The following is a 17,881-nucleotide window of genomic DNA, read 5'->3' on the forward strand; positions in this document are numbered from 1 at the left end:
AAGCCAACCCTCATTCTATATTCAGAACAATGTTAGGACTGTGCACGGCCCAGCGCCGGAGCGTGGTTTACACCCGCCTCAAACGAGTCCTTTAAACATTCACACGGTGTTGCTCTCTCTGCCGTCATGGCAACTCACTTGACCCAGTCTGAAAATTACTCCAAGTGTCTTTTTAAGGAACAGTGACTGCAGCCTCTGATTGAACGGTTCCCCGTGTGTGTGTGTGTCTACCATCCCCATTCCCTGTTTGTAGAGACGGGTGTGGCGCTGAGATGTACCGACTCTGCAAAAGGCAGCTGAGAACGACTGACACCACAGTGTTGTATGATCTCGGAGGCTTGAGAGAAGCAATCGCCCCACCCCTCAAGGAGCAACCACTTTGTTAGGCGCTGACTGACCCCCGACACAGACCGTGTGGCACATTTCAATGTCTGGTTGTCTGCCCTCGTTCCCCCTCCCTGACCTTGACCGCCATCTGCCTGGAGCTCAGCCGCGGGCAAACTGCAGGCAGCGTTATTGTTAACTGCAGGCAGTGACATTATTGAAACTCGCAGGTAAATGGAGCGAGCTCTCGGATGAAAAGCCGAGTTGGATTGCACTTGTGAATACTTACTGAATTCATATGCTTGGAGGAACCCGCCCCGGGTACCAGGCGGGGTCGGGACGCCAGCACAATAGGATTAATATTGTCCGAGAAGGGTACTTAATGACTTTATTTTGAAAACCTGCTGGCGGCTCCTTTGTAACACGAGCAGGGGAGGGGCAGGGGGCAGGCACGCTCCAGTCCGAGCTGCGGGCGAGTGCTGCCCGGTGTGTGGGGGCCGGCGGTGCTCACCGGATGCCGCGGCTGGGTCAGCCCTGGACTCCACGCCCCGGCTCGGACGCGGTGGGCGGAGTTTGGGCTTCAGGAAAGTGACTAGGGCGCTGGAATCCGGGGCCGAGCCAAGGATTTCACTCAGGATCCCCCGGCTGGACAGAGCGAACCTCTGGCCCTTCCCCACCCACCCCCTCCGGCTACCTGGACGGACAGGATCTGGGAAGTCGCTTTGGGGGACGGGGAGAAGACACCCGCACCCGGGCGCTCACCGAGCCCCCTCCAACCCCCCTGAGCATGTCCGATTCCGATGACATAAGTGAGTTTGGATTCATCGTTGACAGGATCTCCCGGGGCGAGGTAGGTGATTCCATATTGTAAGGGACAGACCCCCCAACACCCCCCCCCACCCGGAAAGCCCGGGGAGGGGGGTGGGGGGACAATGTCGGCCTTCTCTCTTTCATCTGAGGGGGGGGGGGCTGTGCGAGACGGCTGCCAGCAATTCTGCCGTCTGTCGATGGATCTGCCGGCTCGCCCCGTTTCCTTCAGACCGGCGCCGGGAGCCGTCCGCCGGGGCACCGAGTGGGTAACAGGTGCATGTGGGGGAGGCAGCACTCGCTCCTCGGATCCCCACCTGCTGCTGACCCGCCCACACTCTTCCTCTGGACGTTGGGTCTGTCGAGCTGAGGGGGTGGGGTGGTGGTGGTGTGGCTGAGCTGTCCTCGGGGGTCCAGGAGGGGTTGAGTATGTCATCCACTCAGACCCCCAGTAGCCAGGCAAGTGTGTCAGTAGGTCCCCATGCGTCGAATCCCAGCCCTGGGCAATGGGACGGCTGCACCCCCTGTGGCCTCTGCGGATGGGAACTTGCCTCTGTCCCAGCCCGCACCTTTCCCTGGTGGTACTCACTCGGAGAGCACGTTGTGCGCTAAAAAAAAACTTACAGCGTTGGTAGCGGGTTCCATGAAGACCCTTGCTCCAGCCCAGCATCTCTCGCGGTCAAGTTTGGTCCTCGGTCCCTCCTACTTGAAGCAGAGTGGCGGTCACAGCTTGGACATTTGCTGCCCCTGAACTCCGGTGCCGCTCCGCGTCTGCACGTCTCCCGGTCGGAGAGAATTTCCATGGGCGATCCCCGGTCAAAAGAAAACAAAAAGGCATGCGAAATGTGGGTGGTGAGGCTTTGCCGGCTCTTCGGAGCGGTCTGACGTGAGGTGCCTGCAGGACCGCGCTGGAGATCTGTGCTTCCCCACCATCCGCACCGCTCTCTTCACCTGGTGATTCTGGGCCGCTTTGCAGAAACACATGTGCGAGGGCCCCCCTGGACTTCCAGTCGCCTGTCACTTTAACTCTCCGTCCCAGTCCCATTCCGAACTCCCCCCTCCCCCTCTCTTAAATCTCCTTCATTGCTCCAGTGATGTCCAAATTAAGATCAGGGAATAACACCTCATCTTCCAATTGGTTCCGTGCAAGCCCTTTGGGACTTAATGTTGAATTCAGCAATTTCTAATCATCACTCTGTTACTCTCTCTCTCTATATAGATGTGGTTATATTTTTCTGTTTCAATTTATTTCTTTTTTCAGTCTCCAGTAATAATTGTCTGCATCCTACCACGGACATTCCCTCTGATCTCCCCACCCCGGTCCCTCTCTCCAACTTTACGCTTGTTTTCCCACTTTTCCACGGTTCGGGACCAGACTTATGTACCCTGTTTTCCTCCCCAGGGACACTGACTGACCCGCTGACTGCTGCCAGCATTTCTCTGGTTTTGTTTCAGATTTCCAGCATCTGCAGTTATTTGCTCCAATTACATTCTGCAAAGCTGGCAGATCACTTCTCAGGATGCCTTGAATATCATTGTCTGTGAGGATTAGTTGACATGCAGAAGGAACATCTTCTCACAGGGGGTGGTGAATCTCTGGAATTCTGTACCACAGCGGGTTGTGGAGTCTTGCTCACTGGAGGCATTCAAGAAGGAGGCAGATAAGTTTTTGAAAGATCAGGAAATTGGGGTGATTGGGGAACTGGCACAGATGAGGAGTGGGACAGATCAGCCATGATCATATTGAATGGCAGGGTAGGCTTGTGGGGCCAAGTGGCCTACTCCTGTTTTCTTCTGCTCTTCTATATTGTATATTATAGTTACACCAATAGGAGCACAATGTTACCCATTGTCTGTATTCTCAGAGTTTGCTGAGACAGTGATTTGCTCGCTGGTTCTCTGCTGCTCTATTCATGGGCGAACACCTCTCTCTCTTCTTTGCAGGTTCCCATTAAAAACATAGAGCGGGAGCTGATCTGCCCATCATGTAAGGAGCTCTTCACTCATCCCCTGATCCTGCCCTGCCAGCACAGTGTCTGTCACAAGTGCGCCAAGGAGCTGCTGCTATCCAGGGAGGATGCAAATACCGAGACGGACTCGGAGTTCTCGAACCCAGCCACCCCTGTCAGCAGTCCCAGAGCTCGCCGCCTCTCCTCGGCCAGTGTTGAGAGGCTCGACAGACTCTCCCGGACAGGTAGGCATCAGCCCCGCCACCACTGACAGAAACATCTTCCACAACTATAAAAATCATCAGGTCCAAGTTATACACTGGTGTTGCCTCTAGGTTATTGCATGTTTCATTTGGCATTGATATAGCAATAGCAGAGTCCTTATCCAAGTTCAGCATCAAGAAGAAGATACCGGACACTTTCCCTAGAATGAATTGGGGCTAAGTAGGTTAAGATGCACAGACAGGGCTTATATTCCCTTGAGTATCAGGGTAGATATATAAGGTAGGTAGATCTGGTGGGAGTGTCAAAAACAGAAGATCTAACTAAATGAGACCATTCAGAGGTGATGACAGGATGTTCTCTTCACCCAGAGACTAATGGGAATCTGGAGCTCTCCAAAGAACTGTTGAGATTTGGTCAATTGAAAATTTCAAAGCAAAGGTAGATAGATTTTTATAAGCACAGGTATTAAGGGCTACAGAACCAAACCAGATGGATGATCCCAGAGTTGTGCGGTGGGATCACCTGGGTAAGGTGGTCTTAGACAGCTGAGCTTCTCATAATATGGGCGTTCATCTCCAGGCAACTGTCAAGCCAGACTTAAGCAGCTGGTTGGACCACTGATCAATCTTACAAATTTGATCACAGACTCTCTTTGAAATTTTTATTGGAGAAGTCAACCCCATCAAGCACTCAAAATACTTCAAAAATGCCCATCTGAGACTGAAGCGTTGCACATACCTGTGATAACAACAGTGTCCCCTGCTCATGCCTCAGAGTCTGTTTCCCAGCCTGTAGCATATCTCTTGTGATGCAAGATGCAAATTGCAATCCAAAGCTATCAAAGTTCAGATCAGTAAGACAGTATAATCACTGGTGAAACAAAACAATACTGCTTGTGAAGGCCATTTTAGTAGTCTGAATTACAGCAAGTGTTTTGTGCATTAACGCATTAATGTTCTTAAAGGGGTGATGATGGCGAATAGCAAAAGTTTAACTGTTTTCACTGTCCAGTTTAATTTTAAGACATAGTTTGCTATGTATTCATGCAATTATGTGACGGTTTAATAGGAGAAATTATAACAAATTAATGCCTTGACATTGAAGTTTGCATGGTGTGAAGGCATATTGAGAATTTGGTCTGCCCAGTCAACCCTGCCAGACTTCTGGAGAACTCTGCCTAAACTATAAGTGTCTTCCCACAGTCTAGTCAAGCACTTGCCGGTTAGAGGCATCGTCACACAATTATACCTTGCAGTCAACACCAGAGTACTTTCATCATCCCCTATAATAGTAAAGTTGGAGGTAGTGATACAAAGTCTTCAACATTGACTGTGCACTCATGGGATCAGACCAAACATGGACAAGGAAATGTCCTGCTGATTACCACTTATCACCAGCCCTTCATGTCGAGTACTCTCACAACAGCAATAAAAGGACACTCTTCAGTTGACCTAAATGTCTATCAGCATGAGTGACTCAGTAGCACTAACAGTGACTGATATATCTGTACTGAAGGACATAGCTGCTGTACCTTATAGCAGGAGATGCAAGATCATGAGGAAAAATGTCTTTGTCCTTGTTTCATCAGCCTACCTCTCATTCATGGACCTGACCATAATAGTATTGTTGGGAGTGGCCATCGCACAGTCCCTGTGGAGATGGAGTCCCATTCTCACACTAAAGAGAGCCTTGTTAACGACTACCACTGTGCTAAAGAGTGATTTAGAACAGATCAAAACTGGACATCCACGATGTTCCACGGGACATTTGAAGCAGTAGTATTGCATTCTAACACAATCTGGAATCACATACCCTGGCGTATCCCTCGCCCTGCTGTTACCATCAAGCCAACCCTGCTTCAGTGAGGAGTGTGGAGAAGCATATCAGGAGCTAGAAGAGAAATACCTAAAAATGAGATGTAAGCTGGTAAAGTTGCCACATGCAAGCTGAGCGTGCGTGCTTAGGCAGAGGTAAGTGATCTCAGTACCAACAGATCAAATCAAAATTCTTCAGTCTTGTCCTAGCCAGTTGTGGGTAGTAGTTGATAATTAAAATGCTAACAGGGGGAGGAGGCTACAGGAATATTCCAGTCTGAATGATGATGACGCTTGGCAATAAATACAAAAGCCAAAGTTGAAGTGTTTGCATCCAATTTTATCCAGTAGCGGTGAAGTGGGTGATCCACCTCAGCTGCTTGCAGTCCCCTCCAGCATTCAGCACTTCCCTTGCTAGCTGTAATATCAAGAAATAGCTGAATACACACGATACAACAAAAACTATGGGCCCCAACAGCAATCTTGCCATGCTGTCGAAGACTTGTGCTCCAGAAGGAGTTGTACCTCTAGCTTCAATGCTGCTATCGATGTGGAAAAAGGTCCAGGTATTTTGTGTTAACCAAATCCAATCTAGGCAATGAATGCATTGCCAATCTACTCAATCTTCAGCAGGGTGATGAAGATGTTTGTGTTTCACCAGATCTATTCAACTCCAGACTTCTTTGCAGCCTCTGTCCAAACATGGACAAAAGCGCTGAATTCCAGAGGGCACCATTTGACGTGGGTGGCATCGTGGACCTGGGTGAAAATGAAGCCAATGGAAATAATGGGAAAACTGGCTGCAGTCATACCAATTATAAAGGAAGATGGTGGTGGGCTGCAGGAGGCTAATCATCTCACCCCCAAGAAATCATGGCAGGGACTGTCTTAGGCTCAAATATTCTCAGCTGTTTCCTCAGTGACCTCCCCTCCTACAGAAGGTGCAAAGTGGGGATGTTTGCTAGTGGATTGCAAAATATTCAATTCCATTTGTAACACCTCAGAAAATGAGGTAGTAGTCTATATGCTCACACTGCAAGACTTGGACAACCTTCGGACACAGTGGCAAAAAACAGTTGCCCCACACAAGACCTTAATAGAGAGAATCTGTTCACCTCCCACTGGCATTCAGTGGTATTACCATTAACAAATCACCCCCACCCCCTCCCCCACCAGTACTATTATGGGAGTCATTGCTCACAAGAAACACAACTCGGCCAATCAGAAAAAATTCTGTAGCTACTGTAGCAACAAGGGCAGGTCAGCGGATGGGTATTGTGGTTCTAGTGATTCATCTCCTAACTCCAGAAGGATCATCTGTTCAGCACTTCTGCCTGAACATGGTTGTGGATGTTGCAGCTTTTGCTTTAGGGCTCACATGTTGGATCCTGTCTTTGTTGAGAATGAAGATGTGTTTGGAGCCTCCCCTTTCTGTTTTCTGTTTCATCGTCCACCATTGTTTAGGACCAGATGTGGTAGAACTGCAGAGTTTCAATCTGACCTGTTGATTATGAATTTGCTTAGTTCTGTCTATTGTGTGTGGTTTCTGCCATTTACACAGCGCAGATCAGTACTGTGATGGATGGAATGCTCTCTGCTAGCTTGAATAAGTGAAGTTCCAAGAACCATTCAGGAAGCTTGGCATCACCCAGGAGAAAACAGCCTGTTTAATTAGCAGCTACTCCTCCATCCTAAACTCACATCCTTCAAGTCCAGTTGTCTATAGCTTCAAAGTGTGCTATCTACAAGAAACAGTGCAGAAACTCAGCAAGGCTTCATCAGCAGCACCTCCTCACCCTGCACCACCAAGGCAGAGAGGTCATGGGAAACCCACCGCCAGCAAATTCCTTCCAGTTATACCATTCTGACTTGGAAATTTGTCAGAGTTCCTTCATCCCGGAACTCCTTCCTAAAATGAGTTTGGGGTTACTTGCACTGCATGACGACAGTGTTTTAAAAAGGCAGCTTCCAACTTAGGTTGGGATCTAAAATTTGTCTTTGAATGGGGAAAAAAAAAGCAACGTGAATGAATATCTTAAAATGCCAATCTAATTGGTTTTCAATTTAGTATAAAAATCATGAAGTGGAAATGTGATCTCAATGAGAAAAGGCCCTGAAGCTATCTGATCATTTTAAAAATCAACGTATTTCACTGGCGTCCTTTCAGAATGGAAACATTCTGTCTAACTGCGATTTCAGTCCTGAAGCAGCTGAGCAAGTTTGAATGCAGTTAAACATTTTTTGCATAAGATAAAGAAAAATATTCAATATTACAAAAATCATGTTTTACTAGTTTCCTTGATTATGCATTTTATTCTAATCGGATAAAGGTCCCTCTACTTTGTCTAAGCAGTTAACTTCTGACCCTGCTTTCAAAGACCACACTGCATAAGTGTGACATTTTGCACCAACTATTCAATGGCTGGTTGGAATGAGATTTCCAAAACAATACCAATTAGTATCAATTAGGAGAAATTTTTTTTAGGCAATTATAATTAGGCTGTTCAAACTAATTTGGATAGCCAACAGCTAGAGATTTTTTAATAGAAACAAAAAGAATTATATCAATTTCTTCATGTCCTCTGGACTTTGTAAAGTACTTCACATTTGATTTGTCCCATTTGTCAGATGGTATGGTCTGTTAGAACCATGATGCATATTTTGCCTGTCTTGTTATACATGGCCATTCCCTAAACGTACATGGCCAAAGGCCGCCATGTGGTGTGCTGCCTTGCTGTTAATCTCATTGAAGCGTGTGCTGATTTTGTTCATAAAATTAGAAATACCGCATTCCTTCATCTTTTGCTTTAGGGTCCAGACAACACCCAAAAAAAATGCAAATGAAAATGTTGTTGACAACTGTTTTTACAGTTTGTCATTACATCTTCCATGGGTAAGGATATGTGCAGTTATGTCTGCAGTTCCAGTGAATTACTTCAAAATCAATTACTTTTAAGTCCAGCTACCAATGTGCATAAAGCAAAATCCCACGTGGCAACTAACGTGTGCAGAGCAAAACACCACATTGAAAAATGAGATGAATCTATTTTTTGGTGATATTGTTGAGATTACTGTCCCGATGTTGAGAAGCCCTATATTTCTTTGAATGATTCATAGAATTATGGAATCACTGATTGCTTACAGCACAGGAGGAAGCCATTCAGCCCATCTTTGCTGGCTCCCGACTGGAGAAAATCTCTCATTCCTCCTCCCACTCCCTTTACTACAGTCTTGCAAATTGTTCTCCACCATATATTTATCTAATTCCTCTTGTAGGCCCCAACATGCTTCCATTACAGCTGCAGACAGTGCATTCCAGGTTCCAACTGCACGATCTGTGTAAAAACTCTTCCTTATGTCACTCTTAATTCTCTTCCCCTTTATACCAATGAGCTGTAGTCTTTGGCATTTCCACCAAAGGGAGCAGGTGGAAGCCAAGAAGGATCATCTGTTCAGCACTTCTGCCTGAACATGGTTGTGAATGTTGCAGCTTTTGCTTTAGGATCCACACGCTGGATCCTGCCTTTGTTGAGAATCAGGATGTGCTTGGAGCCTCCCCTTTCTGTTTGCTGTTCCATTGTCCGGCATCATTCGGGATTAGATGTGGTAGAACTGCAGAGTTTTATTCTGATTTGTTGATTATGAGTTTGTTTAGCTCTGTCTGTCGTATGCTGTTTATGCTGTTTGGCATGTACATAATTGTAACCCTGTATTGCAGCTTCACTAAACTGGTACTGCATAATGTTTATGTACACCCAGTGCTTCTCACAGCATGCCCTCCTGCACTCTTCATTGAACTAGGGTTGATTCCCTGGCTTGACAGTAATAGTGAAGTGAGAGATATGCCAGGTTATGAGGTTACATATCATGGTGGTGTTCATATCTGCTGCAGCTGATGGTCCACAGTGTCTCATGCATGCCCATTTTCAAGCTGCTAGATATATTCTGAGTCTGTCACATTTAGCAGGTTTGAAGTTCTCCATAGAGAGTGTCCTCAGCATGAGAACAGCACTTTATCTCCACACGGATTCTGTAAGGGTTACCAATACTTCTACCAATGATATTGTGGATGGATGCCTTTGTCACAGGTAGATTGGTGAGGACGCCAAGTAGATTTATCCTTCGTGCTAGTCCTTCAGGAGTCGATTGGTGGGGCCTATGATGGTGCTACCAAGCCATTCTCGGTGGTTGACACTGAATTCCCCACTCAGACTACATTCTGTACCATTGTGACTTTCAGTGCTTCTTCCAAGTGTTGTTCAACATGGAGGAGCACTGATTCAGCAGCTGGAGGAGGACAGGAAGTGGTAATCAGGAGGTTTTCTTGCCCAGGGCTGAGTTGACGTCATGAGACAGGCGGGTCAGACTATTGTTGAAATTGAGGACTCCAGGTGCTACTCCCTCCAGTCTGTGCATCCACCTCTGATGGGCATGTCCTGCGGTGGGACTAGACCCATGCAGAGATTGTGATGAGGTGCCGGGCACATTATCTGTAGGGTATGATTCTGGGAGTTACATACATGTCAGCCTGTTGCTTGATTAGTCTCTGAGTCAGCTCTCCTACTTTAGAAACCACCCCCCTGATGTTTGTGGAGAGGACTTCACAAGGTTGAGGTATTGGTCCATGCAGTTCCATTCCTTCACTGTTTCATTGCAGTGCTAATGGAAAACTGCTCGACCACTTCAGAGGAATTTAGGAGTCAACTACATGGTCTGGAGCCACAGAAGTCCAGATAGGGTAAGGATGGCTAATTTCCTCTCCTAAAAGGCATTAATGAACCAGATGGGTTTTTAAAACAACCCTAGTAGGCTCAGTACTAAGACTAGTTGGTGTTTTTATTCCCCCAAACTCCACAGTATTAATTGGAATTTAAATTTCACAGCTGCTGTGATGGGATTTGAACTCTGGTCTCTGGATTGTAGGTCCACATCTTTGAATTACTCGTCTTCTAATTTAACCACTGCAACATTACATACTCTTATAGGCCACACCTGCTACTTTTGTGTTTTTATATCCTCAGTAGGTCCAAGAGCTGGAATATATTTACAATTTAAGTGATTGTTTTGTTTTGGACTTTATCATTCCAATGCTGGGGAGCATGATGAATGAGAAATGGACAGATATATTCAGCTGGATGTACTCTAGACCTTTAGCAGTGATAATGTTGCTTGTTGATCTTTGATACTCCAATTCTGCAGCCGTTTTAGAGAGCTTGGCACCGTTTCTCCAGAATGGGTAAATATATAGAACATAGAACAGTACAGCACAGGAACAGGCCCTGTGTCCCATGATGTTGTGCCGAACTAAGTAAATTAGTAATCAGATGCCTAATTTAGCTAATCCCTTCTGCCTGCACAATGTTCACGTCCTTCCATATCCTTCACATTCATGTGCCTATTTAAGAGCCTCTTGAATGCCCCTATTGTATTTGCCTCCACCACCACCCCAGGCAGTGCATTCCAGGCACCCGCCACTAAAAAAAACTTGCCCTGTACATCTCCATTGAACTTACCCCCTCTCACCTTAAATGCATGCCCTCTGGTATTAGACATTTCAACCTTGGGAGAAAGATCCTGGCTGTCTACTCTATGCCCCTCATAATCTTATGAACCTCCATAAGATCTCTCAGCCTCCACTGCTCCAGAGAAAACAATCCAAGTTTGTCCAACCTCTCCTTATAGCACATGCCCTCTAATCCAGGCAGCATCCTGGTAAACCTCTGCTGCACAATCTCCAAAGCCTCAACATCCTTCCTATAATTGGGTAACCAGAACTGAATGCAATACTCCAGATCCAGCCTAACTAGAGATTTATAAAGCTGCAACATAACTTCCTGACTCTTGAACTCAGTTCCTTGACTAATAAACGCAAGCATATCATATGCCTTCTTTACCACCCTACCAACCTGTGTAGCAACTTTCAGGGAGCTATGGACTTGAACCCCAAGATCTCTCTGCACCTCAACACTGTTAAGGGTCCTGCTGTTAACAGTGTACTGTGTTTTTACATTTGATATCCCAAAGTGCAACACTGCATTTGGCCGGGTTAAACTCCATCTACCATTTCTCTGCCCATATCTGCAACTGATCTATATCCTGCTGTATCCTTTGCCTGTCTTCTACACTATCCACAGTACCACCAATCTTTGTATCGTCTGCAAACTTACTAACCCACCCATCTACGTTTTCATCCAGGTCATTTACATACATATCATAAAGTGTTAGAGGTTATCAGATTTATGGTTATTTGGTAGGCTTTATGATTCAATCAGCTGGGCCTATGTGAGCTTTAAATACATCAGCCACGTAGCATTATTTCCATCTATAGGGTCAAACACTATATGATTGCAACTAAGGTGGAGCATCAATGTAAATGCTTCACGATGCTCACGTGTATGTTCCAGCAAGTGTAAGATAGCAGTTCTGGAGGAGGAATACTGGCTGCCTTTACTTTGCCGCACTGGTCCAGAAACCATTGTAGCCAATTATAAATTGTTCCCATTTTGTCACGTTAGCTTATTATAGGATAATTTGTACCACCAAAGCAATAACTGAAAACTTAAAAAAACTCTCAATGCCCAATTTGAATTATACATCATTGCCACTTTCCAAAGAAAGAAAAAGCAGCTGGTATGCAATCATTGCAGCCATCACTAAAGCCCCATGTAATCTAAGTTTATTTATAGTGATTCCGTACTGCATTGAAAATGTATAAAATAAAAGGTACTGTATGTGAAATTTTATTGAAGCATTACAAAGAAGATAAAATTGTCCATGAAAGCCAGCAAATGTCTTCAAACCTCTAAGGTAACGATGTTCAGAAAATCTTAACTCTTCTTCCTTCATCGTTTTACTGTAATTTGGACAATATAGATGTCTACAAATATATTTGTAACACTAAACTGCATGGGCCATTTGCTGTTTATCTTCTGTGAAGAAGCATTTACTGATCAGCTTATCTGTAATATCAAATTTATTTTTCTGCTTTGTTAATTAATTCTTCAATCTGGTGTTTAAGTTTATTTGGACTGTTCTTAGATGTGAATGTAAGATAAATTTAAAAATAATTCCAAGACCTTTGGAAGTGGTGGGGTGCCAAGAGTGTTTCAAGGTGTCCAGGGGCAGGGACGCTTCAGGCATAACTGTTGTCTGTAGCCCCACCCCCGCCATTTACAGAACAACTCTCCAACAGTCCGTTTCAATCAGGACTTGCACCGAGCATTTGTGTGCTCCACCACACCCTCACGCACTTGGCACATCTCACAGACTGCACACACTGCCAGCAATTCAACCCAGCAAACCACATCACCCAAACAGATTAGATGGTGCTCAGCAATTTTAGCCGAGCTGCAAACTCTCTCCACCTTTTGGACTCTGGCAGATGCGAGTTAAATTTAATTAGATGTCTTTGAGTAGACAATGGCAATGATCTTCCTTACACAACAATGGATAGCAAACTGCTAGATACTACAGATACCTTTAACTCCAGTATGGAAGCAGCCACAGCCATAAAAGTTCATGACAATGGTTATCTTGACAGCCACTGTAAATGCAGTCTCAAATTGCACTTGTGGCTGCAAAAATAGTTGCAAATGGTCCCATGTGTTTGAACAGTGCTGCATGAGGAGACAAGGAAAAGATGGATATTCCACAGGATGGTCAAAAGCTGATTGGTATTCTTAGAAGATAACACTTCTTGGTGCAGAAATATTGGTGTAGTGTAGAAAGATTGTGTCCCTTTCTCAAACCTTTGAAAGCCACTTCTTTAGTGGTTTTGGTTTTCCATAGACACTTAAAATATAACGTAGCCTTCAGTTATTTTATATAGAGATGTTATTCCATATCTGCTTGGTGGTTTGCCTGATCAATACTCCACACATTGTGGTTTCATACCAACCAGCAGAATGGCCTAAATCAGCTGTTCTTAAATATAGTGTTGCCAACAATGATAAAATTCCATTCAGTTCCTCAAGCCAAGGAGAGGATTAATATCCAAACCTCCCATTTCTGATCATTACCTGTTGATGCTGTTGAGAAGGATATATGGTGAGGGGATGAATAAGGATTGAGAGAAGCCACTTACACTGGTGATGCACTCATCAATCAAATAGCCATCCAGCATTCATTGTCTAGGCTCACATATGAAGAACGAGCTCTTGGATGAGGACTCAGAGATGACAGGAAAATGTGGAACTTGAACCAAAATTGCATTATGGAGTTAAATAACAGAAGGTGGAAATTGTACAGAATAATTCTGTGGAGCTTCCAAAGCTGCTAAATCAAAACTTTGTATTATCTTTATTAATTGTCATTCTATTGAAATGCAAGCTTATTCTGAATGTTTTAGTGGTTGAATATATTTCCATGCTTCATGTTTGAAATATAGTTTGCACTGTGCTTAGTGCATGTTAAATCAATGATGCCAAAATAACTTGTTATTAGATTCAGTTTATTCATTGCAGGCACTGCAGGCAACTATTTTAAATATATTAACAAGTAAAAGCCTGATAAGAGAAAGTGCACTTCTGAAAGCCTGCGATTCCATTTTGTTGGATTTCTTCTGATCCAAAAATGTAATAAACTAACCTTATATCAAATGTTAAATTCCCTTTAAAGAGTGTAATCTAATTTGTGTTGTGTTGTCTCTGAGATAATATGTTCATCTCACAATGAAATACACCACTAATGTGTTTACAACATTATAGCGTAGTGGGAACAACACTGAAAAATTATTCCTGACTCTTTGTTAATTGATTGCAGCCTCACTGCGAAGGTCATTCGGGAGAAAAGGTAGAACCATTCTGTGTTGATTCAGGTTTAATGAGTCTTAGCTGCAGCTCAATTATAATGACTGTTTATTCAGTTTTTGCAAGACAAGATTTGATTATATCTATTAAAAATCAAAAAGTGGTCACATTCTAAAGTTGACATCAGGTGGACATAAGACCATCACTAATAAAACAGCTGCAGCTTTTTAAATGAAACTAATTGACTGGCAATCTGTAATACAACATTTGCTTTGATAGTCATTGAGCCACCAGAATTCTTTTGGACAATGAATATAATAATCTAAAATTCATTTTTAAGCATATTTTTTTCTGAAAGTGATAAGATTATGACACAAATTTCAAGATAATTCTGGTTTAGACATTTGCCTCTTGAGCAAACTAGTTGTCATCTTGTGGTATGCATGATACTTGCGTAATAACCCATGCAATAAATTACATTGCATTACAGCACAGATGATAAAAATACCAAACCCATGTGAACTTTAGCTTAACCTGACCACTACAAAGTATTTGTTTCTGGCATTCATTTCATTATTGCTTGGTTCATTAGTCTGTGGCAACGGCATGTGTGTCCTATATTTGCTTGTGCTGCCTGTTGTTTTCTGGGTGCTGTGCTGTGTCTTCTAGTTTGTTTGCTTTTTGTGTGATTTTGTTGTTTGCCATGTTGTTTCTTTCTTACCACATCGTAGTACTCAGTATGCAAATCAAGAGTGCATACAGAATATCAACAGATTTATGAACATTGCATTCCCATTTATTCAAAGAAAAGTCAACCATTCAGGAAGTCTTTTAGGGGAAAGGCACACTAAATGTACAGTGCAGAGTGGGGCAATGCACAGTTTTTGTATGGACCTGCCACTGCAAGAGTCTGTTCAGCTTGAAGCCCATGGTATTGTGCATAACAGGATAGGCCTTGCTTGTTTAACAGGCATAAAGGCCTTTCCCCATCGTTGCATGTGAAGCAAGTGAAAGAAAATGGGTGGCCCATTGATCTGGACAGCTTATGGGATATGAGAGTGGGTAAAAGGGGCCAGGATAGGAAGAGATGGAGCTTCGGTCTTAGTGGGGGGGGGGGTGAAGGGGAGGGAGGAGGAAGGGGAAGGGGGAGAGGCAGTTGAGATCTTGAGTGCTGGGTTGAAGCAGTGATTGGAGAGTAGTTTGGAATCAGGATGGAGTGGGAGGGAGTCAAGGTTGAGATATGGTTGATGGGGATTGAAGACATAATTGGTTGGGGAGGTGATGGTGGAAGGCCTGGGAGAGAGCCACAATGAGGGGTAAGTCCTGAACTTAAAAAGAATATATCCAGTGCTGGTTCACAGCTCCAGTGGGATGTGCTGAGACAGATCCCCCTTTAGTTTAGTGGAGCAGGGCTCATGTTTGTTATGAAAGCCTAAGTGACCCGTGCTGAGTCGATTTGATGGAAGTGCAATCCCAGCATAAGTTCCATCCCATTAGCACATTTAGCCACAGGGGATCCGGAGGGAATTGAAAACTTTGAGAATGATGTGGTAAGTTCTGCCATCTGCTTTCTTATGAAATTATACAGTGTACAGTATGTGGTGCTACATTACCTGGGGTTAGGAAGTGAAGGGATTAACATTCATGGCCATTTGACATTCTGAGCCACAAAACCAAAAGGAGATGAATGAATTTAAAGTAACACATACACTGCTGGAAGAAATTAATGGATGAATCTTCCTGCAACACTTTCCCACAGCTGTCAACAGCTGACTTCACAATGATGTTGGGGCGGTCTGAAAGTGTTCTGTTCAGTCACTAAAAGGGAAGGTATTGTGTCTACAAATATCCAGAAGTGCACTTGTGGAGCACTAGATACTTGATCACATTTACTGATCAAGTCTTTGATACAATTGCATTAGCTGGTGCACAGAAATTGAGTTAAGTGATAGAATTTCTGCAGCGTACTGGCACCAACACAGGTGATTAATTAACAGTGTTATTATTATGTGAATGAGTGTTTTCATATCCATAATCTGCCAACAGTGTTATTGTGTAAATTACCAACAATGCTGTTATCTTGTGAACAATGAAAAATGTTACTATTCTCTGAATTACCAACAACATTACTTCCTGTCATATACTAGTACTATTACAATTCTCTGAATTATCATGTGTTGCTTTCATTTGAATTACTAATAATGTTATGACCCCATAAATTACCAAAAAATTTACTACGCCGTTAATTCTAACAAACTTGCTATCCTGTAAATTACTAATAACATTATTGTTCTCTAAATTTTTAATAAGTAGTTAAGATACTCAGGCATATAAAATAAAACAGTACTGTAAAGTGAACAGATGAAAGTGATTTCTCCATTTTAATTCATGTGAACCATGAATAGTATCAATATACGATGAAATGGCAACAGTTTGGATTTGCTGCACTTGATATTCATCATATATTCAATAACATTGTCTGACTCTCCCTCTCATCTTGCGTTTTCTTCTTTTATTCTTGTATATTCTCATGTTGACTTTGGAACATTAAAACTGAAAATTGGAAGGATTCAATATTTCACTTCTTTCTATTAGTATTCATTATGCCACTTTCTGATACTTTGCAGTAATGTGACAGATGGGCTGGGACAACATTGATTAAGGTGGTCAGGTAGCTTTTCTATACAGCGAGCATATAGCTCTGATATTAGATTACATCACAGAAAGCATTGAGGCAGTGAGGGCAGAAACTTAACCAATATCTGGTGGTGGTTTTACCCACCACCCCCCCCCCCCCCCCCCCACCTACCAGACTACTCTTCTTCGCTTTCCTGAGGGAAACTGGGTGGATGGACAATAAAGAAGAAACAGGTTACAGTATAGTCTATTGGGCAATAAATCCTTTCTCATATTTCTGATGTTATTGTCTGGAGAGGTACTGTGTAAAATTGGTAGATTGGTTTATTATTGTCACAGGTACTGAGGAACAGTGGGAAAAAATTGTTTTGCATGCCATCCATACAGATCATTTCATCACATCAGTGCATTGAGGTAGTACAAGGGAAACAATAACAGAATACAGAATAAAGTGTTACAGTTAAAGAGAAAGTGCAGTGTAGGTAGACAATAAGAAGCAAGGCCATAATGAGGTAGATTATGAGGTCAAGAGTCCACCTTATCCTACTAGGGGACCGTTCAATAGTCTTATAACAGCGCAATAGAAGCTGTCCCTGAGTCTGGTGGTATGTGCTCAAGGAGGTGGTCTCTTGAATTTAGGCAAATTAAAGCCCTGCTATGTCACTAGAACCTCAGCTATGCTTTAACCAGAGTCCAAGCAGGAAAGCTGCCACAGATTATCAGCTGGGCTGGAGCAGGTTGGCAGTTGTTGAGTATGCCATCCAGGTAAGTGTACAACTTGGCATCAGAATTGGCAGAAGGGCTCACCTGGGCACCACAACAAAAGTCACGGCCTACTTGTCCCAGATTCTCTTCCCTTGCTTCCTCAGAGAATCTCCAGTAACCTCATCACACCACCCCAGGCAGAAGTTGAATTGGGAACATTGAAACTAGACTGGGAGTTAATGTACCTTAAGCTTGAAACACTTGGGCTACTGAGTGTGTTTCTCAATCAACAAGCATCCCACAGCACCACTCCACCCTGCACCATCAAACACATGCTTGAAACACACTTGGGGTTAAAGTTGTGCCCATATTAATGTTGTTCTTTTTGTTCAATTTTCATACTTTTTTAATGCTGTCAGCAACTGATTCTCAACCATTAACCTTTGCTATAAGTGTACTGATAAATTATTTGCTGTAAAATTCCAGTTTGTCCAGAATACATCTAATTACTTTATAGCTACTTATGTTTGAAAATATACTCAAGGATGCTTACCTCTTCAAAGGCTTGATGCTGTTTCCACTCCCAAAGATACTTGCCTGCACTGGTACAGCTTCCAAAGGGGCTGAATCATATTGGGAGTTAAAATTCTGGCTGCATTGCCTGCATTTTAAG

The 17,881-nt window shown here is 43.7% G+C and overlaps 1 protein-coding gene across 4 annotated transcripts in view; it reads left to right on the forward strand.

The window, feature by feature from the left end:
• The first annotated feature begins 814 nt into the window (after positions 1 to 814).
• Positions 815 to 17,881, forward strand: part of trim36 (tripartite motif containing 36) — an 86,033-nt gene continuing 68,966 nt past the window's right edge. For 2 of the 4 annotated variants that reach the window (XM_052019455.1, XM_052019456.1), the window contains exons 1-3: positions 1,009 to 1,174; positions 3,076 to 3,325; positions 13,880 to 13,909. In XM_052019455.1, coding sequence (XP_051875415.1) covers positions 1,112 to 1,174; positions 3,076 to 3,325; positions 13,880 to 13,909 — 343 coding nt within the window. In that variant the 5' untranslated portion in view covers positions 1,009 to 1,111. Of the gene's footprint in view, positions 1,175 to 3,075; positions 3,326 to 13,879; positions 13,910 to 17,881 lie in introns of all 4 variants that reach the window. The other 2 variants (XM_052019458.1, XM_052019457.1) reach the window with 2 other exon arrangements.

The sequence above is a fragment of the Pristis pectinata genome, chromosome 7 (genome assembly GCF_009764475.1).
Source record: "Pristis pectinata isolate sPriPec2 chromosome 7, sPriPec2.1.pri, whole genome shotgun sequence".
Taxonomy (NCBI): Eukaryota; Metazoa; Chordata; class Chondrichthyes; order Rhinopristiformes; family Pristidae; genus Pristis; species Pristis pectinata.